The following is a 24422-nucleotide window of genomic DNA, read 5'->3' as shown; positions in this document are numbered from 1 at the left end:
AAGGGAAAGAAAAACGGTGCCATTGCTCTCCTTTTATATCAAAAAATCGACGGCCCCACACTTACACGCTTCAAACGTCACCCACTCAATTTCTCATCATATCGTGATATATTATATAGCAATCCATTTCGTAACGAAATTCAATTTGAATTTTTAAGATGGAGGTTTCATATAATAATAATAATAATAATAATGGTTTACCTTGATGTTATTATTTACAAACACGTGAATCTCGAGTGAATATTAAAGGAAAAAACACTAGGGCCTCGTGATCTCATGTGTCATAATTTGCCTATCAAGCCAAGTAGTGGTGCTTAGTTATAACATGTGGTTTTTATTACTAATTTAGAAGAATTCTTGGACTTAATTATTGAATTGTAAGACTTGAAATACAATATTGAGGAAAATCAAAGGTATTACACTTGATTGATAAGACATTAACCTCCATAAACTTCAATTATTATTATTATTATTATTACATAATCATACAATTTCAAAAAATCCTTCCAAGAAAATAACCTCCCCATCATAAATCACTAAAGACCTATAAACTCAAAACCCTAGTTAATTACACTGATATTCCAAGAGAGAAAAATATAAATAAAATCTCTGAATTTTCTCTCCACGAAAAAACTCACAGCCACAAGCTTTTATCGTTCCTTCTGATTGGCAAAACTAGCACTGCCATGTTCTTAATATAATCGCTGCAAGACCTCACGAACTAGCTAGAAAAATAAATTGAGGCCGAAAAGGGACCCAAAAAATATAGGAAAAAGCTGTGCTTCTTTTGGCAAACGGATCTCCACCAGGACATGGATAATGGTAGGTCAAGGTGTAGCCAGGAATATATATATATCTTAAAATCATGCAATCAACCCCTAATTAAAGCTATCTAACCTATAAATTATGGGTGTGATTTGGTGTGGTGGAAATTGGAATCTATCATACCTTCATACGTTCTTCCCATCAAGACATGCCACTTGTATTCTAATTTAAGCCAATTATTTCTACTCCTTGGAACTTGAATCATCATTAACTAATCCATTAACAAATTAATGGGCACAAACACATCACAAAGAGGACAATTTTCATGTCTAGTTTTTTTTTTAAAAAAAATATAAAAATATTTATACATGCTTAAATCTATATTTAAATAGTCATCACTAGTCTTATCATCCGCGTTGTCGATAAAATTCCAAGTGAATTTTTGAACATAATAAAAAAATAGGTTAATGTTGGGGATATGTTTTATAATATTATTATTTTTTAAATCAGAAATATAAACATATTGTTTATGCTGCGAGTAGGATTTCAAGTCAGTTTCTAACATGAAGAAAAATGAGTATATTATGAATATATTTTCATGTATCATATTTAAAAAAAAAATGAAAAACCAAAAGATGTTGTTTGTTTTTTATAAAATAAACTAAGAAATATATGAACTTATCAAAAAATAGTTGTTAACAATAATTAAATATTAAAGCAAATAGTTAATCTTCATAGTAGAAATAAAAGATAAATGCAACTACATATGTTTTATACTGGTAGTTCCTTTTATTTTAACCATTTTAATTCATTTTATCTTAGCATCTAAAAGTTGTTGCTAATAACAAATATTTTATGTTTTTATAAAAAATAAGAGGGAAAAAATCAATATAAATCAAACTAATCTCTTTGAAATATCATGCAACTAAAAATATATAAAACAAATCAATCACTATTTAAAAAAATAATTCAATTTATTTAAGAAATATGAGAGAGGACATAAATCAATATCTAAATATAAATAATTAATGAGAATGGGTAAAAAACAAAAACAAAAAAGCTAGGTGCTGATGTGTTAGGCTTGCATGTGTGGCCTTAATGAAAATGCCTGAGTGTGCCTTTTTTTTCCCCTTCAAGTACCCTCTTGTATCTTTTTTGTAAGACAACTAGATATCACCTCAAATGATTGGAAAATCAGGATTCGTGTTTTTGGACCCTAAAAACTCAATTCCAGCTAATTTTTACTTGAAAACACCTCTAAAACACCATATAAACCTCAAAAAACAGTTTAAAAAATAAAAATCAACTAAATCAGAATAAACAAACATAACCCGATCTACCTTTTCTACCATGTTTAGAGAGAAAAACCACCTCCATTGAACTCCCATCAAGAAAAGAAAACCATTGACACAAAAATCCTCTTTTTTGGTAGCTGGAATGTGGCTAACCGACAACTTTCTCTTTTTTTCATCATTCTTTTGCGAGTAAAGTTTTTGTTAGCCAAGAGTAAAAAATGCTAATGAAATGATTAGGAGGATCAAAGTTTTTGTTGTTATGAGTTTGTTTACATGAAAAGATAGATTTGCTGAAAACAACATGTTGTGAGACAAAGAATTTCTTGCTTGTTGGATGATAACACTTATATGCTTTATGTTAATCACTATAGCCTACAAAAATGCATGGAACAATCTTTGGATCAAATTTATGTCGTCTTGTGTCCTAAGTATAAGGAAAACATCTTGAGTCAAAAATGCAAAGAAATGAATAAACATGATATTTACCATGCAATATGAAATATGGGGTGTCATAATTAAGAGCAGACGAGGACAATTTATTAATGAGATAAACAATAGTTGTGAATGCCTCTACCTATAGAAATAAAGGAGTACCACTATGAAAAAATATTGTCATACCTAGTTCTTTTATAATTCTGTGTTAACTTTTAACCATACTTGTTTTTTCAAGAGTGTAAGGGTAAGATACTTTATGAACAATTCATGTGAAGAGAAAATGACTAGATAGTTTTGAGTTACTGAACTCTCCTTCTCCATCTAAGTGAAAGATCTTGATTTGTTTATTGAATTGTCTACTGACATACTTTTCAAATGATATAAAAGCATTCATAAAATATGATTTGTTTGGGATATGTATTATCCATGTGTATTTTAAAAAATCATCTACTAGGCATGTACAGTATCTGAATTTTTCAATTGATAAAACAAGAGCAGAAATTCAATTGATAAAACAAGGACAGGACCCTATAAATCACAATGTATTTTCTCAAAAACCCTAGTACTTAAATGTTCAAATGAGAAAATAGTAATTTGATAAGTTTTTCTAATTGATAATTATCATAAAGATGCTTAGTCATCATAGCTTTTGTGACGTCAATCAATCTTTTATTTTTTTAATAACTGCATGATTGGAAATTAAAGATGCTCTAAACGTTGATGCCAAACTTTTATTGAGCTAGTTTTAAAACAATAAGAGAAATGTAATTCTAGCAAGTTGTGCAAGACATAAAAAAATCACCCTTATATTGTCCTGTGATCAATGGTTGCTCTGTTTCTCGTTCCTTAACAAAAAAATTAATATAAGAAAACTTATAGTTCATATGAAATTGTTTTGTAAGCTAGCTTATTGAAAGTAGATTTTTGGTCAAATCAGGGACAAGTAAAACATCATTTTGTATTTTCTTGTTTAATGACTGAATCTCCAATGCCAACAATTGGTAGAGAAGATCCATTACCAATAATGATAGAATCAGTACCAAAATATTCTCGAATGTCAATTAATATACTTGGCTTACATGTCATGTGATTTGAGGCACCAGTGTCTGATGTCCATTATGTGTCTACAATGGTATTTTCTAGTGTAAGAGTTGCCAGTGTTTATGGGATTTCACTATCCTGGGTATTTTTTTATTTGGGTACCCACCAACAGATTTTAGCAATATAACCCATTGTGCCATAATATTGGCATTTGTATTCAAGGTAAAGATCTCTTTCTGTTTGGGTTATACGATGTTCTCCTAGTGATAGGGGTGTCGTTGTTAAGTATTAGGTATGAAATATCTCATGTTTTGATCTCTGGGTTGTTGGGCTTGAAACTCTCTCCCATTGAATGAAAATTGATGTGAGCTATTGTGAAGTGTTAAGGAGGGTTGTTGTGTGCAATATATGCTTATTGCGTTGTTGTTGCTGCCTATAAAATGCAAGTTGTTAAGTGAATTGTGTGTTTGTCATGCCTATATGAGATGAGAACCAGTTACGATGCTGATCAAAATTTTAAAGTTGAGATATTAGCTCTGAAGAGGACAGTCATGGAGGCTTCATCATGGTGTTGTTTTGTGTGTGCTCACTCGAGCTCATGCTAAGAGAAAAAAAAAATAGAATGGAAAATGGATGAAGAAAGACTTATTGTATTTTTTTTATTTCCGTCACACACACACTTTTTGTTCCAAACGTGAGCACACTATATATATTACATTGCATATGATATTCTATATTTTAAAAGAAGCAACTATTGACTTTCCATAGCTATAGGATTTCTCGTTTAATTATATTTCCATAGTTGCAGGATTCTTTATTTATGGAGGCTGATTTGTCTCTAATGTATCAATACTATAAGGAGATTTTATTCCTATTTTCAAGGCTGCAGAGGTTGTAATCGTTGTGGTGTTATTGTTGTTGTCTGCTGAAGCTGTTCTTCATAGGCTTCTGGTGTTGTTGTTGTGTGGCTGCTAATATCAATTTGCTATGGAAAAAAAAAATTTCGGTTGCAAAATCTCTATTTATTCTTTATTATATGTGTAGACAACTGCCAAGCAGACAAGTAGTCACCATTTCTGTGGGAAAGCTCATGGAGTGCACGTGAAAATGTGAAGCTGAGTCTGTCCCACTTCAAGTAATGACCAGGTATATGCACATCACATGAACTCTTGTTGAACTCGAAGCTTAGCTAGCCAATAGCCATCTCAATTCTCAAGCTTGAAAGGAAGAGGAATCGGAATGTAATGGTCCGTACGACCTGGACCTACCGATTTAAACTCTATTACCCATCACAGCTGTAGCGGTGGTTGCATAGCTGCCATTGTCCAAGGGTTGAATAGACACAGAATGGGCCTTCCCTTCCCTTAATTTCATTTTTCAACTGCCTTTTCAAAGTCTCTCAAGTCACAACTCCTTGTTCTTTAATTTCGCTCCCAAGAAAAAAAAATCGGGGTTTTCTTTAAAATTTCTTGCCAGATTAACAGTTCGGGAATTCTCAAAACTCGATGTTTTTATTCTTAGAAATTATTGATTTTCCAATGAATGTTAAAATACATGGGTATGAGTTGCAACCATGGCCAAGAATGTGGATGCAGTTTGAAGATTAATAAATAGAGTGAACCAAGTTGAGGCTATATAATAATAGTAAATTCCACCATTATAGCTCAAATGCACTGAAGTTTGACACTTCCATCCAATCACTGGCCATGTCAACTACTTGACAGTAGTCTTCGAGGATCCTGCCTGGAGATTCCTGACGAAGATGCTTGTGGATAGATTAATACGATCACAGTGGATTGTTTGCTACTAATTCTGCCCGTTTGAAGGGAATAACAAAAAAGGCGATGATTGAGTCAATCTTGACATTGATTTTCGTCGGTCCATGAGGAGGGGCCCTAAATCAGGCAATTCCGAATCCTACCACACCACCAAGATTTTAAGCCTTTTGTTTGCAATAAAGTAGAAACCCTGTTTTTTTTTATAAAAAAATTACTTTTACATAATAACATCAAAACCATGGAATCAGGCAATTCGATGTTGATGCTGTTGGAGACTGCTTCTTAAGGTGTCAGCACTCAGCAGTGTTCTCTTCTTTTACCAAACAAAAAAGAATGATAAATTAGTTTATTTGATTGATTTTCTCTCTCTCTACTCGTGTAAAATTTCTCTTAACTAGTTTGAGACGGGTCTAGTAATTAAATCAAAATAGTTGAAGTCAAAGTCGGTTGGAACAACATGAAAACGATCAAGAGAGGAAAAGCCGACAATCTAACCTTAGCCCTTGGTGGGTAAAAAGTTCAGGCCAAATGTAGCTTGAATCATGGAATATGTCTTGCGTATGGTTGCGGGCCATTAATAGAGATTACTTCCAGATAACATTATCAAAGACAATTCCTAGAGTTAAAGATTACTCCTTTACTACGTAGCCATTATTTTTCTTCAACGCGTCACTTTAACCCAACTTGCAAGAAACAGGTGGTGATTGGAAATGTATTTTTGGACTTGAAACTTACGGACCATTTGACCAGAGAAATGAGAAAGGGAAGGACAGAAAGTAAATGAGATCTGTTTCTGATCACGAGTTGCACTGGACTTGTGTCCGTGTTTTCAAAGATATTGTTTTTTTTTTTTTTTTGGTCTAATCACGGCACAAAAAAAAATTGTTTAGTTAAATAGTTTTTACTTTTGCATTTTGCATTCAGCCTAGTGTATAATTATATTTTAAATATTAGTTTTGTAAAAGTTAGAATAACATATTTTTTATTCACGGGATGTATTTTTTTATTTATTTTACATGCCGAACACATATTTTCTAAAACCTATATTTTAAAACTATAATTAAAAATATTTTTCTCAAACTTATTTTTTTTAAACCACAATCACAATAACTAATGTAAGGACAAATACATACTAGTGTAACGTTTTGAAGTATGATAGATATTGCTTTTCAAATTTATTTTTGTTTGAAAATAAATCAAAATAATATATATTTTTATTTTTAAAAAAATATTTTTGATATTAACACATCGATCTAAAAATATAAATAAAATATGATTTTAAACAAAAAATAATCAAATTTTTGTGAAAAACTACTTGTGCCGTGTTCCGAACAGCTTCTAAAAACCATACCTATGTTATAACCGAGCAAAGCAAAAGCTTGGTCGGTATGGACAGGCAAATCAGATTTTTAATTAAATAACTAGCTAGATTAATTCAAAGTTTGGAGCATTTAATCAGTCAATCAATTTGCTCTCACTCACATGATGTGCCTTTATGGCCATTCTATATATAGATTTGAACCGAATCCTTGTCATGTAACCAGCCGAAATGAGATAAACAATGTACGATAAAGTAAAGTATGAATAGAAAATGTAGTCTTCTCAAGAACATGATATTGCTACGTACGTGATGATCAACAATTAAAGAAAGATAGCATAAAGCTATGTGTCCCATGATTAGTGGAGTTAATATCTAATTTAATCCAAATTGATAGGAAAGAGTGGTGTCGTGGTGCTTAATTATTGGGTACGTAGCTTCCTCTCCACCATCCATGTACAAAATTTACAGAAATTAACCACGATCTTTTTTCTTTTCTCCCTCTCTCTATTTTTCTCTTTCTAGAAGTTTAATTTGACTGACTATTATAATTAATTCATCTAAAATAAAATACCATTAGACAAAAAAGAAAAAGAAATAGTAAGTATGCATCATGCATCACACTATTTTCTTTTAAATAGCAATTGAATAAATAATATATAAATCTTTCCTTCTTCTTCTTCGTCTCCAGCTCTTCAATTAATTCCACTTTTCTTATCCAATCAAGAGCTTTCCCCACAAAATTTATCGAAGATGGTTGGTTGTTGCCTCGTGTTTCGCAGCATGTTTGCTTGCTAGTAGTAGTATATTCTATCATTCCAGGAGGAGATGGTTTTTTTTTTGGGGTGGTTTGCTGGGGATAATGTTTTTAATTAAAAATATATAAAATTAATATTTTTATATATTTAAATTTTAAATTTTTTTATATCCCCATGTCAAAACTATGAAAAAAAACAATTTAAAAAACATTAATATAATGTTCTTTGAAAAAAATCAATTTAAAAAAATACTTAAAACCTACTACAATAGCAAACAGATGCGAAGTGTTGAATAAATTTTTTTTTTTTCTTCATACAATCACTCCCTTTTAATTTTAAATATTTCTTTCCTTGCATCTGTTTCTGGAGCCGACCTGCCTTCTGTGGCCTAAAGTCGTGCACACAACCCTGATCAAATTGATATGATCACTCTTTTTTTTTTCTTTTCTTTTTTGATACGATCACTCTTGCTTGGCTGTGTCTACACATTACAGGTCACTCCATCATATTGTAAGCCTATTTCCCTTTAGAGAGAGAGAGAGAGAGAGAGAGAGAGCAAGTGCCAAAAAGAATCCCAGTACTTAAAGAGGCTTTTGATCGATCATGAGTTTTTTTTACCAACCATATTGTAACCTTGACGTCCTTGCTGTGGCTTGGAAATCAGCATATATTGATCCTCCAAAGGGGCTTGATCTTATGGAAGGTAGAAGAAGAAGAAGAAGAAGAAACCTAACACCCCCCGTAAAGAAGGTATTATTAATTATCCATTAAAATGGATATTGAAAGGCGTTGCTGTTGAGATTAAGGGATATCGGTGACAAAGCTTTTTTGGAGTTTGTATGACCTTTTGAGCCTAAATATTATGTCTCACATATGGATTTATTGGTTGGCAAGTCAGATTTCCCAAAATAAAATAAATACAAATGTTGACGATGAATTATATATATATATGACTGAAAAATTAAGTTATTAAACCTGTTTTGATATATATTCAAGTCTAAGTTGAATAGCGTAATTAGGTTAATTTAAAATAATATTATTTTAATTTTTTGTAATATATATATATATATATATATATATATATATATATATATATATATATATATATATATATAAAGTTAAACCAATTTGTGATGGGTGGCACCCAAGTAATTGCAAGCTGACATGCAAAGGCTACCAGTAACACCGCTGAAAAATTAATACGGGTGACCACGTGGCACTGAAGTCACGGTTTCTGGGAGATGAAATGTAAAATGGGATTTTTATATATGTGGACTTATATCGATGGATTGGAGTTTTATTGGTTTGGAATATTTTTCGTTACAAGAAGATGATAAGAGAATATTGCCTCTTTGGCCACCTGATTAAGTTGATTTTATTTATCCTGTGTGGAATCTCTACCTCTGTAATTTAATTAGTGTTTAGCAGTGATTGTTTTTTTTTAAAAAAATTTAATATATAAAATTAATATATTTTTTAAAATTTATTTTTGATGTTTATGTATTCAAACAATTTAAAAATACTAAAAATAATTATTTTAAAATAAAAAATATATAATTTTTTTAAAAAAACATATAATGCCCCGAGAAAACAAACACCTGGGGAAAAAATAAGAAAGAAAAACCCAATCGTGCCATGTCATGGAGGCTGCTTTTGAAAGGACAGGCATAATTGACAATCGATGATGTAAAAAACATAATGAATAGTGCATTTTCAACATGTGTGTCTCGATCGCAATATTTCATGGATGTCACGGCTTGGAATCACGGTATCTCATAAAATTAATTATTTGTTTTCGCTAATATTTTGATAATTATCACGGTTTCAATTTAATATTATATTTTAAAATCATAATAAACACAGATTATACTTTTTTTTTTTATTAATGTGGATATCTAAGTCAGCTTGAGCGTAACTCAATGAATTTCATAAACTCTAAAATAAACGATCATATAAGCTTTCAGTGACCTTAAGATTTGTAAGACTTGAATTAATAATTTTTTAAAATTATTTAAAATTAATTTTTGAATATTTTAAAATTATTTTGATGTATTGTTGTTAAAAATAATTTTTAAAAATAAAAAAAATATTTTAATACAATTTCAAAAAAATAATAATTACTAATACAATTCTAAATATCCCATCAATCCTTTCAATCAATGTCTTCATGTGACACATGAAAAGCGAGAGATGAAGTTGGTTGGCTCTAAATTGGTCATGATTACAAGGGCCTGAAACAAGAAGACACATCTAAGAATATAAATATTCAAACACAAATGTGATGGGTGCAACTTTTGTCCCAATATGTCCATCACATTCACCATGCTTTCTCTCCACGAAAAGAAGAACCTCTTCTAATTGTAGACGAACAATCACTGTCTCGATACAGCATGGTGTTGTTATAGGCATTGCCTGAGTGAAATTTACACTAAACACTTCCCATTAACTAAAACTTATGCATGTGTCATTGATTACTTCACATAATGCATCGATTTCTAAATTCGCCTCTCAAGTTATTGCGTTCATTAGTTAGTTGAAGACCCTCCCCGTGTATTTAAAAATATGATAAAGATTGATAAATATATATATTTTATTTTTATTTTTATTTTTATCCTTCCAACCATTCACAAATGAACGCCTCTCAAGTTTACAGGAATTACATCCCAGCTCGAGTAATAGACTCAATAGTTTTTGCTGTCAAATCTTGATTGATATACAGTAATCCCATTTACGCAAATACAACTGTAAACTCTAGCCATCACTCTATATGCAGTAGTAGCTATGTGGTTTTTTATTCCAGGTTAATTTGATCCTCTCTTCTATTTACTTTGTAGCAGGGATGCGCTCCAGCATTTGTCTGTTGATTTACAAGATTGATGTATAAATCTATATAAAAGATCAGGAGACAGTATGAGTCTTAATTAGATTACTACTTTGAGAATATTAATACAAAAATATTAGTAAGGTTTTGAGGGGAAGTTGCAGTTTTCTTGTCAACGACATCTGTGAAGTCCCTCAGCAACCGGCATGACATGCGTGCTAGCTAGCTAGCTAGTTCGTGCGCTGTGTTTCTTGAAACCCAGAAGAGAAAAGGTTAACAAAATCAAGATACTGTAGCAGTGGAGGCGCGCCACTACTCCCCCTTGCTGATACACGTTATGTCGTTATCTGGGCATCGGTTAGTAGGATTTTGCTAAATAAACAACTCTTCTGAGTTAAATGTTGTTTTTTAAATATATTTTTTTTGTTTAAAATTAATTTTTTATTTTTAAAATTTTATTTTTAATAGTAAATCAAAACAATATAAAAATATTAAAAAATAATTGAGAATTAAAAAAATTCAAAATAACAGTACAACCGCAAAAATAAACCTCGACATTGGACTAGCTACCTACTCTCCCACACGTGTAGCTCGTAAAATCAAACTCCTGACTGCAGACCGTGTGAAGAGAACCAAATTGAATCTAAACATTCCAAAAACTGAGGCACCTCAAGTCAGCAATCTGCCAATCTGTCCCTTCATTATTCAGTATCATCTCTTAATAAAATATTAAGATGACGTTTCACTAGTATATATATAAAAAAGTGCATTTTATATTCTTATTATTTTACTGTTCTAAAATAAAATAAATTCATTTTAAAATTATATTAAAAAAATATCTCTGTATAAGTTATTTTAATCAAACATATTTTTATTGTTTTTATTATATCCGAAACAATCATCAAATATAACGCAAAGACATATAAAGCAATTTCAAATAATTATATTAATTAGGCTTATTTGTTTGCTGGAAAGTAATTTTTTTTTAAAAGTGAATTTCGGAAAAATAAATTATTTTTTGATATTTGGTAGTGTAATGAAAAATAAGTTGGAAAACACTTTCCAGTGTTTGATTATGTTATGGAAAATGAGCTGGAAAATAACTTATTAATGTTTTATTTTTTAAAGTTTATTAAAATAATAAGGAACAAATTAAAAAGTTGAATGAGAATGAAATTGAAAAAAAATATAATTTCATAAATGATATTAAATAAAATAAATAATAATCAAAATAATAGAGATCAAATCTAAAAAATTAAAAAAAAAACTGAAAGATAAAGAAATTAAAATAATAATAATTAACATTTCATAAATTATTTCAAATAAAATAAGTAACAATTAAAATAATTAGGATCAAATTTGATAGATAAAAAATTTCAATTAAAAAATGATAAGGGAAAAGCAAATAACAATTATAAAAATGAGGACCAAAATTAATATAAAAATTAAATTCTAAGGGATGAAATTGAAAAATAATATATATATATATATATATATATATATATATATATATATATATATATATATAGCAATCAAATTTGGTCAAATGTTTGAGGACCAAATTTGATATAATCAGCAAATAATATAATATTTTTAAATTTTTCACAATTTTCAAAAAGTGTTTTCCGCCAAAAATAAAAGGAAAACACTTTCCTAGAAACCAAGTCAAATTTTTCTTTAACTGAAAAGTATTTTATGTTGATTAACTTTTTTAATGACAAATAAATACATAAAAATTTAAAAAATAATTTTTCAGAAACTACTTTTTAATAACCAAATTAATTCATGTAAAACAGCCCCGCCAAGCAAGCTATGACTATGCTGCACACGTGCGGTTGATAAAGGACCAAATATAAGTGATTGTATTATAATAGCCCTATTGTTATATTGCTCTTAGCCCCTCGGCAACAATATTTTCTGTGTAAATTTATTTTGCAGACTCCCGCATTATTCATCTATTAAAATAGGGTGAAAAGGATGAGCATCGTATGACATGAATCATCGAGCTCTTTTTTCAAGTCACTTATCTACCATATACAATAAGTTACTTGTTGATCTATTGATTGGAGGAGCTTGGACACACCAAGCCCCGAGTAATTAGTCATGGAGCATGCCAGAACATCGTACTGTAATTAATATCATCTTATACCGACGTTGCTGCTTGCATTAATCAAGAATATTCTGCAAGCAGATCCCCAGTTGATCAAAACCCCTGACAACAATTTCAAGGGCAGGGGAGAGGGGGAGGGGGAGGGGGAGAACCTCATCTCAATTTTGTTCAAATCAAATGGCTCCTTGTATAATAACGTGCGGTGTTGAGGATGTGATGTACACTCTTCACTGATTATTACTAAAATTTTACGCGGCCATCCAAAATAAAATACAACACAACATTCTAGAAATGGTAAAGCCTAACAAATTAACTGATTGTAATGGAATGGGAAAACTGTGAGAAGCGCTGGGGGAAAACAACTATTGTACAGCAATCAAAGGACCTTTCTGTTATAAGATACACAGCTTTATTGGTGACCATATCCAGCTGGTGGATGGGGCCTCCGACTGGCTCCGCCAGGAGGTGATTGCTGTGCCCCCCTGTATGTTCCACTAGGTGGTGGTTGTCTCCTATTTGCTCCGCCATGTTGTGGTGGCATTTTATTTCCTCTAGAATCCAACGATGAAAATCTGTTGCCACTTTGTTGATGGTGACCAAAACCTCTGGGATTGTTATGGTTGGCTGGTGGGGGGAACCTACCACCCCATTGCTGGTGACTACCAGCTCCAGGTGGCTGGGGACTGGCATCATAACCACCTTGATAAGCATATGTAGTGGGCCCGGTTGATATGTGTGCCCCAGGCCCATTCGGGTACCTTGGTCCACCATTATGATGAAATTCATGCCTTGGATGTTGCCCACCTGATCGGTTCTCACTTTCATACTGAGGTAGCCTACCACTATACGAGGGGTTGGGTCCTGCCGAAGCATAGGGTTCAACGTATCCACGGTCATGGTGAGGTGGTATACGAGGACTTGTAGATCGGGGATAACCTGCATGAGAATAATCCCCTCTAGGACGCAAAGTTCCATGGGGTCCCTGATTGTGCAACCCATTTGAATAGGAAGAGAGTGGTGGGCCACGGGGAGCTGCAATGTAAGGTTGTGGTGGGCCATGCATATGATTGCTATACCCATTGCGATCCCCTTTCAGGTGTAGACTGTTGGCAACAAGTCGATGCGATGCCTCCCCAAGATGACGGCCAGCGATGGTTCCATGGGGATTTCCATGGGGATTTCGCCTGAAAGGGAGGAGCCAAACAATTGCAGTTGAAAAGGGTGGTGATGTATATACGGTGATTGAAGCACAAATGCACATGCAATCAGCTAAGGAAAGAGTGGAACATCTTATCATGCAATCAGCCAAACAAATAATTATTTCACTCGCTGTGAAGATCAAGTGAAGCACACACTATTCATCAAAAAAAAAAAGTGAAGCACACCTGTCATTTTCCCAAGGCCTCCTCCCAGATTCCTCGTGCCATAAAACTGGGTCAGGTTTCAGATCGCCCTGATCCACAATCTACAAAAACATGCTCCATGTTAAATGTGTTCGTAGTAAATAATAGAAATGCAAGTCTAAAAGCATTGATCTACATGATGTCATATGACTAAATGCAAGAACACCAAAAAGAAAAGATATTCTTAGCAGAGAGTCGAAAAACTGTGCATATGAGACGCCAGTACATAGAAATGAACAAGTAAAAAATATATCATGCTAGCAGAGATTTGAAGTACTCAAGTAACAACTTCGGTTGCGAGTCATTTCCTCCTAGATCAGGAAACAAATATATAACTAGATGATGAAAAGCAGACTCTGACAAGGAAGAATAGGCCTCAAAACCAAATAAGTACCTTTTTGGGGAATATAACACCAACAGGTGGATAAGTGATGTGTTTGTGTGGATCAGGAAGTCTGTATATAACACATCTGAACAGAAAAGAATAAACAATAAATGAGCAGGGAAAAACCTTAGACAAAAGATGACTTGAAGTATCTAATAGTCAAAACGACACTCAACATTTAGAAGCTTACATGACTTCATTGGCCAAAATGTCTTCCATGCCTACAACTGGAGACCTGAATATAGGAGGATGAGTATCTCCAGCACAGGGAGATAAATAGCCATTCATCCCATCACTGCATGTAGGCCTAAATAAAATTAGAGAAGAGTCCAAACAGATTTTAAATTTGTGATTACTGAGGGAAATACAGTTCATTCAAGTCCAAAATCCAAGTCCAAAAAGGAGAGCATGTAGTGAGCAAAAGTTAACGTGGCAGAGATGAGATTTGATGCTTCAAAAGTGCCACATCCAATATATTCTGGCATGCCAGATCCACAAAAATCATATAACATATTGGCAAAACAACTCCCGCCTATGAATGCTAGAAAAGCAAGCACAATCATAACATGATTTTGGTACATAAAATAGCTTTCAGTCTCAGGGAAAACTAGTGTTATCAGTTATAGCCTAGAGATTATAAGATAGCTTGACACTTTCAAAGCTAGAACATTTCAACTGAGTTCAACCTACATTCAACTCTGCACTACAAAATTAAATCGAATATCTAGGATGGCAGGAACTTGGTTGAACATTAGAAGAATCCAACACTTCAGATAACAATACTAGGGATAATGAGTTGATTGAGATAAAAAACAATTCACAAGAAAAATGGAAACCAGTCAAATTCAGAATCTCATAAAAGTAATCCACTTTCAAAGCTCAAAGTAAATACTTTATTCTTTATAAATACTTAAATACAGACCTCAACTCAGGATTGATACGCTCCTTGACCTCAACTCGTTCCTTGTCTGTTAATTGTTTGCAATGATTATCGAGCAAATATATGCTCTCAGAGAGAGGGTGAGATGATGACACAAAAAGCATGTCAAACATCATACTGTTTCTCCTTGCTTCTTCCTCCTACAGAACATTGCAACCTTCAGGTCAGATAATGTGAAACCGTAGGATCTTCTTGTAAGAAAATTCAAGCAATGGAAGAAACAATAGTGCAGTAAAGCAACTTGATTCAAGAAGCATACTGTTAATGTGTGCTCAATCTTTTGGACCTCCGCAAGAAGACGAGCTTCATCAATGAAGGGAAGCTTTGCAATACCCTAATGAGAAAACACAACAAAATCAATAAGATCCAGTTCGACAGAAAAACTACTTCCACCACATAATCATGTCTGAAAGGCCAGATGAATTAAGATCGCAAAGATAAACTAACCTGCCATGCAAATCGTTTCCCATTCATGTCCACTTCAAAATCTGATAGATGTAACAGAGGTTAGAAGACATCTTATCATGCATGTAAACAAAGATAGTCACATGTCAAGCTTTCTTTTCTAGTAAACATGCGTACCAGTAGGGTAAAAATCAAAAATAGGTGAATTTGGATCCGTCATCAATTTCCTATAATGCACAGGGAGAGCATGGGAACTGAAAAAAAAAATATCATTAGCTCGTTATCGAGCGGTTTTGCTTATAGAAATGGCTTCCTTGAGGGAATAAGAAGTAAATAGATTGGATACCTTGCTGCAGGGAAAACTCCCAAAAGCTGGTTGAATGGTTTGAATGGAGAACCAAGTTCAAAACTGATGTTCAGTTGACCAAGATCTGTGAGATCTGAAGCAAAGGGCGCATAGTGATAGGGATAAAACCTGAAACAAAGGATTTATTCAGTTCAGAGTTGAAGATCTAAAGGCATTGACATATCAAGTACAAAGACAACATGTAAACTACAAGTTTATCCTGATAAGACGCAATATGATTCATAAAGTCATCTTGCAAGAATGAGCTGTGTAAAAATATTTCCTAAAATTATAATGGTCACCTAAACTGCAGTGTCAAACTTTCCATTTACTTTGGTGGATGAAGTTTAAGGGAAAGGGCAGAGGTTACAGTAGAAACAAGAACTCTAAACTGCTAGGAAATGAAAATTCAAAAACTCACCACTGCCAAGAACAAACGCCTTCATAATAATAATGCATGACCCAACACAGCCCTTCCGTATATCTCAAAACCTACCCAGTTGAATGTCAAATAGATAGATCAGCCTGCTTATCTCACAAAAATATGAAAGAGTACATTCAAAATCAGTAGTACATGTACTCACAACATCTCTTCGTACAGCTTCCATTTCGTCAAGAGATTTTGCCGAAAACTTCTCTTCATAATATCTTTCTTTCCACCCTGGTTCTCCCAATTTGACCTGGTAAAAGAACATTGGAGATACAAACATCATTAAAAACTAATGGGCCAAAAAAGTAAGGATAATAACCAATACTTCTATAGGAGACTCAAACCTTGTCTTCTTCGTGATTCTTTGAGTTAAAAACATCAGATTTCTCGCGAAGCGACTCCTTAAGCTTAGTTTTCAATTCTTCTTTGTTTTCATGTGCCTAAAAAAATTAAGTGCTCCAGATAAAAATGTAACAAACCGCAGATTTCAATTCTACAAAATAATAAATTGAGTAAACAAATGCACTCTTAACCCCTAGCCAGCAAGGGCTCATACCAAATGAAAGGCTAGCCCATAGAATATGAGTCCTAAAGAATGGCTGAAGGAGTCAGAATTACATTAAAGTGCCTCTCCTGAAGCAGGAAAACATACTTCTATTTCCAGACAATTCTCTGCCTCAACAATGGCAGCACCAATATTGGCTGTTGAAGACAAACGTGCAACTTTACGGCTCTGAACAGAAGATCCTTTACCATCAGATGTCTGAGAATGTGTCCCATCATCCTGATATGGTGAAGGTGTAGGAGCTGAAGCAAGACGAGAACCACGAAATTGTGTGACTGCAACCAAAGATTCAGGTTGATGTTGAGGCTGCACATCATCACCTCTTCTTGCCTGTGTCTTTTCACGCTTAATTCTTTCTGCCTGGCGCTGCAAGGTATGGACAGAATAAATTAATTAACGAAGTTGAAAAGAGTTGCTTCTTTCTGTCAGTGCCTCTTCTTGTCTATCCAGAACTTTATGGTTTACGGTTTCACATACTGTTGCTTATAAAATGAAAATACTTTTGCTTCTATATCTAATAGATATCTTTTGGTCCCATATCTAGTCTTTTTCAATACCCTGCTGGAGATAATAATCACATTACCATTCTCATTTACAAGCATTACACAGCAAAAATACACATACACGCCCACACACACACAATTAGTAACCCAGAAAAAAACCATGAAATTCAGAATTTCTTGCGAAGGTGCATCATAAGATTATGACTGTCATTCACATCATTCCAGTAAAAAAGACGCACATATCCAAAAATTTTGGAGAATAAATTTAACCTGGTGCAATCGTGCTCTTTTCTGGAATATTTTATCTTCATATGCACCCACAGCTTGAATAAAATGCTCCACTCTACTTAAATTTGGCTGAGAAAACAGAAAGTTATAAAGAAAAATTTCTGAGCAATCTTACTAGAAGTTGATAAATGTGGTGATAGAACCCACTGGGAAGCAGCCAAAAATTTTAGTTGAACATTTAGCTCAAAAGTTTGAGTACCTTGCTGCCATCAGTCAAATACCCACCAAGCACCCTAAATTCCTTCTTATAAACAGCCATCAGCAAGTTGATTGCACCCTGAAAAAAGGAACAAAAATCAAAAACAAATGTTGTCTTTTTGCTTGGTTATGATGTAGTTAATTTATTTCAGTGTAGGGAAAAATCCTAAGCAGCAACTCAAGGAAACCACAAGCTGTACTTTAGACAACTATTTACAAACCTCGCGGATCTCCAATGTGGGCATGTGTGGCAGGAAATCATTGCCAACAAAGAAACATATGAATATAAAATCATCCACAGTACGTTCCAAATCAATCTCAAACGGAGGATTGGGAATTCTGAATTCATACTCCAAATACTCTCTAAGAGTCCAAATGTTGAGAAACTGCATCAAGAAAAGAGTTATGAAGCAAAAAGGGCTAGATAATGCATCATCATGGAAGATGTTTACACCCAAAACTTTCAAATATCTTTATAATAACCTACCTGGTATGGTTTTTTGGGCACAGCAACATCATTGCCTTTCTCATCAAATTCTCCTGCCTTCCTCTTCGCTTTTCCTTCACAAGCAGCTGCTAAATGACCTGCCTGACCACATATGAAGCATTTGTCTTGTTGTCCAGGAGTGAAAACAATCTGAGACATACCATTAAGAAGGGATGTTAAAGAAAAACACATTCAACATTTAGCATATGGGTCACAGGTAATTAAAAAGAGAGAGTGATACATCCACTTATTATGATGATTCATCAACCTTCATCGTAATAAGTGAAGGTTTAGCAGATGAGTTACAGATATTTGAAAAAGACTCATTATCCAATTATTCTCAGATTGATGATCAAGCCTTTCATCAAAATTGACATTCCTTTACCTCTCTCTGCTAATTAACTAAAACTAATAACTAAGAAACAGCATGAAGAGTTCAAAATTGAATTTGTTTTTAGAAGGCAAATATGTCTAAACAACAAGACACAAACCTCTCGAAGAATTGAAAAATGAACCTCATGAGTAGCCAAAGCCAACATAATTAAATCAGCATCCTATCAGAAGCACCAATGAAAAGAGAAAAGAATGTTAGTCCGGAAGGAAAAATAACAATTACTTTAAAAAAGATCATAGGTCAGTTAAGGAAGAAATATACCAAACCATACAGACAATGGCGTGTATTTGGATCATAACCAGGAAGGTTTCTTTGAAGACGGATATAGGACATGACTTTGTGTTCCCCTTCACCAGGAACATTTGCATCAGAAAGAACAACCTTCACAAAATAGAAATGTAAACAGAAATTCAAATATTATGCATTTGCTATGGTTACACACACCAGACGGTAGGTATAGCATTATCTCTGTCGAAGATAACAAAACATTGCATGAGGAAAAATAAACAAGGGACCACAGCAAAGGTTATACCTTGATTTTCTTCCATCCAGGATCATAGTTTAGTCTAAGATGAATATAGTACTGCAATGCAATTGACAAAACAGCCATGAATTCAGTTCCAGGAGTGATAACATTGGAATCAAAAGTTTGAGATGTCTCCTTAGGGGGAAGCTTCCTGCCCTCCCTCTCAAACTCCTCTCTTAGCCTTTCTTCTTCAGCGGCCTGCGATACAAATGTTGAATGACTGATAATATTAAAATGGTGTATTTCCTGCCGTGTTCAGTTTTCCTCCTTTAGAAGAATTGAGGAAAAATAATAACAAAGTGATATGAAAAAGAAACCATAATGAATGCTGAAAACCTAGAAAATCCCAAAAGGCATTAAGAAATCTAAGAAAAATACAGCCTCAGATATCCCTAGTGGTTAAATATATGTTCATTAACAGAATCTTTAAGGTTTCAAAACCAGTGAACTTCCGTATATTCCATATATGGTTAGAGCATGATGTTTCCATAACCAGGAATTTATGTATTGAGCAATCAAAAAGTTCACCAAGGATAAATGCAGTTTACAAGATGCAACTAATTAACAGGGACTATAAAGCAGGTATCAGAATCATAGGCTCTAGTGCTCTCATTTCAAACAAACAAATTGATAAATTTGAAAACCATCAACTTTCCAGAGGAAGAAGAACGGTGATTTTCATTCAATGAACTGTAATTATTCCTTAAGAATTCTTTAGTTCTTTATCTAATGGGCGTCCCTTCAAGAGTTGTTTCTATATCTTTATGAATATTTTTCCTTCTTCTATAAGTAGTTGTTAAGCTAGCCTATGTGTTTTATCCACAAAACTCGTGTTACTTCAATTGGCTTTCAGATTTCTAAGCAACCACTGTCAGCCATTGCATCCATATATAAACTCTACCAAATAATTTCACCTAGTATAAAACATAACTAACACAGCAATTTTAACAGAAAAACTAAAGTGGGTTTTGCTGATCAAGAACCAATAATCAGTGTCACTCTCCAGCTGCATACAAATGGAGGAGCAAGCCATTTTTAAGGTACGCACATACCGCATCAGATGCATCTTTAGCTGCTCTAAATCGCCTAGACCGTTGCTGATTCATTTTCGCCCGTGGTGCAACTCCATCTATAAGTTGTTCCCACACAATCAGTATCACACACAAATCAAATTTACAGTAAAAGAAAACAACTCGGTTTAAATTACTTACCGATTGCCATGTATAGCAATTTTCGAGGCCTCACCATCACGAAAAGCCTGTCAATATAATCAAACATACACTGGAACACCTCACCGAATGAAGTCGGTGAAGGCTGCAAGAGGAAAAGAAAGTTACAAAATAAATAAATCACATTGTTAAAAAGAAAATCAAATCCAGTTCAATTCAATTTCATTAAAATCAAGTGAACATTCTACAACACAATTAAATTAAAAATACACAAATTAAATGCAAATAAGCAAAAAAGAGCGAAAAGAGCGCGAGGGAGAATCCAAATCGTACTCTGTCTTCGGGATGAAAGCAGGGGTGAATAATCCCGTTCATATCGAGATATAAATTATCATATTCGATGTTGTTAGGGTTAGGTTTACTTGTATCCACAGGAATTTTAACGCCTTCGATAACTACCGGTTCTTCTTCGATCACATCAACCACCACTAGAGGATACTTCTCCGCTAACCACCGATAAAAAGCCGGCACTCCCATCGCAAATCACTCCGATCAGCAAATTACCGGTCTAACTCGCTTGAAAAGGCCTAACTGATTATGGCAGAAACAGCAAACAATGAAGTAAACCCTAGCACTAACTAGCTAGAGAGAATATGAGAAAGCACAATTTTTCCGTTGCGTGCGTGGTTATTGGTAATGTTTTAGGATTTGATTCACGACAGCGAGTTAGGGTACGGGGATAAATTGTTGTGACGAGGAAACCCCTACGGGGTTGGGCACGATATGAGATATAGGAAAATAACTGCCATGAAGTTTAGGGGTGTTTGTGTCTTTTTACAAGGAGAGAGGGCCAGCGGGTCGATCGGGTGCTGGGATTGCATTGTTCTCTCGTGCAACGAAGATTTTCGACACGAGATATTTATTTTTGGAGCTTTATTTTTCATAGATTTTCAAGGTGCATTCTCCTGTTAATGAAATGAATAGTAATTTCAACCAAGAAAAAATGAATACTGACAAAATATTCTAAATAAAATTTATATCTACAAATACCATGAAAAAAAATATATATGTCAATGAAGTTCAAAAACAAATTATATAATGTGAATATACTTTAATAAAATAAATTAAATATTTTTCAGGATATGTACTTACAAACAAGATAGTGTAATACAAAAGAAGCATGATGGTTGTTCGTGACGAAAAAAGGAAGAGGAAGCTGGAGTTAAAGAGCACAGGCATATTATATAGAGATTACGAGATGACTTGCCCGCGCGCTGCCGCAGGCTTATAAAACAAATGCACTTAATAGTGTTATAATTGTGAACCAGCGCTAGATAAGTAATAGAAATTAAAGGTATGATGGAGCAAATATTTCATGACGGAAAAAAAAAAAAGTTGTGTTGGTGATCAAAAACTTAGAGACTAAACAAAATGATTTGTAGCAATCTACAGTGTTTTGTGAGGAAAGATACAGTGCTTTCGCCACATGATTTAGCTTTTCAGTTAATAAAAAGCAAAAAAAAAAATACAAAGCTAAATTCTCTACCAACTTAATATTAAAAAAAAACCAACAAAGATAATTTTGGAAGGAAAAAAACCCATGAGAAAAGATGTTGCAGTAATTGACAATGTTTTGTGAGGAAAATTATAGCTTTTTTCCCAATAAAATAAACTAAAAAACTATTTAGAGAAATATTATAGCAATCCACAGTGTTTTGTGAAAAAAACTACAACGCTTTCTTCATATGATTTAGCTTTATTGTAATTATAATTCTTAACCAACTCAATATTAAAAAAAAAATCGACAAAGATAATTTTGGAAAAAATCATAAAAAAATCACATGGAAAAACACTACAACAATTCACGGTGTTTTAAAGAAAAAAAATAACAAAGCTAAATTCTTAATCGGCTCAATATTAAAAAAAAATCAACATAGATAATTTTAGAAAAAAAAAACAAACACCAAAAAAAGGAGAAAAAATCATGTTGGAAACACTGTAGCAATTCACAGTGTTTTGTGATGAAAGCTACAGTGCTTCCCCACATGATTTAGTCTTATTTGTAATGACTTGTAATTGTAATTCACAAACAACTCAATATCAAAAAAATAAAATTGAAAAAGATAATTTGAAAAAAATTATAACAAAAAAAACTATGCGGAGAAACACTGTAGCAATCCACAATGTTTTATGAGCAAAGCTACAATACTTTCCCCACATGATTAAGTTTTATTACAAAGTTAAATTTTAACCAACTCAATATTTAAAAAAAATAAAATGGACGAAAATAATTTTGGAAAAAAATATTACAAAAAAAGAAAACAGAAAAGAAACTGGAAAAAAATTATGTGAGGAAAAACTGTATCAATCCATAGTGTTTTTTGACGAAAAACTTGTATTTACTTGTAATTACAATTCTTAACCAGCTTAATATTTAAAAAATAAAATTGACAAAGATAATTTTAGGGAAAAACATAACGAAAACAGAAAAAAAAAACCATGTGGGAAAAAACACTGTAGCAACTAACAGTAATTTTCGAGGAAAGTTAAAGTGCTTTCCTCACATATTGTAACTGTAATTTTTAACCAGCTCAATATTAAAAAATAAAATAAAAAAGATAATTTCGGAGAAAATCATAAAAAAAAACCATGCAGAGAAACACTGTAGCAATAAACAATGTTTTAAAGAAAAAAAATTACAAAACTAAATTCTCAATCAGCTTCATATTAAAAAAAATCAAAAAATATAATTTAAAAAAATAAAGAAATAAAATAGAAAAACTATGTGGAAAAACATCGCAGTAATCCACAGTATTTTCAAGAAAAAAATTACAAAGCAAAAATTTTAACCAGGTCAATATTTAAAAAGTAAAATCAACAAAAATAATTTTGGAAAAAACAAAAGAAAAAATAAATGAAAAAAAAAAGAAAAATTAGGAAAGTTGAAAAAAAAAGTAATTTTGAAAAAAAAATTGAAAAAAAAACGAAAAAAAAAAAGTGGGGAAGAATCACTGTGGATTACTGTTGTAATCCACAGTGAAATGTGCGTGGGGGAACAGTTAAAAAAATTAAAAAATATAATTTTAAAAAATAAAGAAATAAAATAGAAAAACTATGTGGAAAAACATCGCAGCAATCCACAGTATTTTCAAGAAAAAAATTACAAAGCAAAAATTTTAACCAGGTCAATATTTAAAAAGTAAAATCAACAAAAATAATTTTGAAAAAAAAACAAAAGAAAAAAAATTAGGAAAGTTGAAAAAAAAATAATTTAAAAAAAAAGAAAAGGGAAAAGTAAAAAAAAAAAAAGAAGAAGAAGAAGAAGGAAGAATTACTCTGGATTACTGTTGTAATCCATAGTGAAATGTGTGTGGGGGAACAGTGATTCCCCCATACGGTTTAGTATATTAGTTAATAAAAATCACATGCGATGATATTAGCTAGCAAATTATCATAGGTGATTATTTTCGGTTCGGTTTAGTTTTTATTAAAAAAAAAAGTAATCAAACCAAAATTTAAAAAAAAACGAAACTGAACTGAACCGAAACCGGTTCAAACCGACCGGTTTCAGTTTGGTTCGGTCGGTTTTTTAGGACAAAAACCGGTTCAAACCGATTTGGCTCGGTTTTTTCTGTTTTTTTTTTGTTTGGATTCAGTTCGGTTCAGTTTTTTCGGTTTCAGCCTTATAAAACCGAAACCGAACTGGCTAGTTTTTTCAAAATTTTAAACGATTTAATTGGTTTTTTTTCACAGTTCGGTTTTTTTAATTAATTTTTTCCGGTTTTCTCGATTTAATTGATTTTTTAGTTTTTTTTCTCATCCCTACAAACTACAAGAGAAATCAAGAAGTAGAGTGTTGAAATATAAAATATTCCAATAAAAAAAACGAATGTAAAACATGATTTACAAAGAATCCTAACATGAGTGGTAAACATAACTTGTTTGTAATAATATGCTTGATAAATTTCATTCAAAACCTCTTGCATCACAAACAATTGAATTGTGATTGGATGGATCTTTTTTATCTCCTCGCAGTTTATGTTGACTTCCTCTAATCTTTTT

The 24422-nt window shown here is 32.7% G+C and overlaps 1 protein-coding gene across 2 annotated transcripts; it reads right to left on the bottom strand.

Moving 5' to 3' along the window:
* Positions 1 to 12483: 12483 nt before the first annotated feature.
* Positions 12484 to 21085, bottom strand: LOC7493956 (5'-3' exoribonuclease 3). Of its 2 annotated transcripts, none has more exons than XM_024601465.2 (23): positions 20694 to 21085; positions 20403 to 20505; positions 20244 to 20320; positions 19198 to 19389; positions 18927 to 19046; positions 18763 to 18825; positions 18272 to 18421; positions 18006 to 18170; positions 17786 to 17863; positions 17569 to 17655; positions 16883 to 17161; positions 16575 to 16670; positions 16385 to 16480; positions 16222 to 16292; positions 15801 to 15929; positions 15632 to 15708; positions 15497 to 15537; positions 15309 to 15383; positions 15032 to 15189; positions 14300 to 14416; positions 14119 to 14194; positions 13707 to 13786; positions 12484 to 13505 (listed from the first exon to the last, which is right to left on the bottom strand). In XM_024601465.2, the coding sequence occupies exons 1-23, from the start codon at positions 20895 to 20897 to the stop codon at positions 12731 to 12733; spliced, it is 3309 nt and encodes a 1102-aa protein (XP_024457233.1). In that variant the 5' UTR covers positions 20898 to 21085; the 3' UTR covers positions 12484 to 12730. The 2 variants fall into 2 exon arrangements, with proteins under 2 accessions (XP_024457233.1, XP_024457234.1); XM_024601466.2 differs by having other exon boundaries at positions 14300 to 14404; positions 20694 to 21083.
* Between the last annotated feature and the right edge of the window lie 3337 nt (positions 21086 to 24422).

This window comes from Populus trichocarpa, chromosome 5 (genome assembly GCF_000002775.5).
Source record: "Populus trichocarpa isolate Nisqually-1 chromosome 5, P.trichocarpa_v4.1, whole genome shotgun sequence".
In the NCBI taxonomy this organism is placed as follows: domain Eukaryota; kingdom Viridiplantae; phylum Streptophyta; class Magnoliopsida; order Malpighiales; family Salicaceae; genus Populus; species Populus trichocarpa.
Note: the sequence above shows the minus strand (reverse complement) of the source record. Positions and strands in the feature narration are given on the sequence as shown.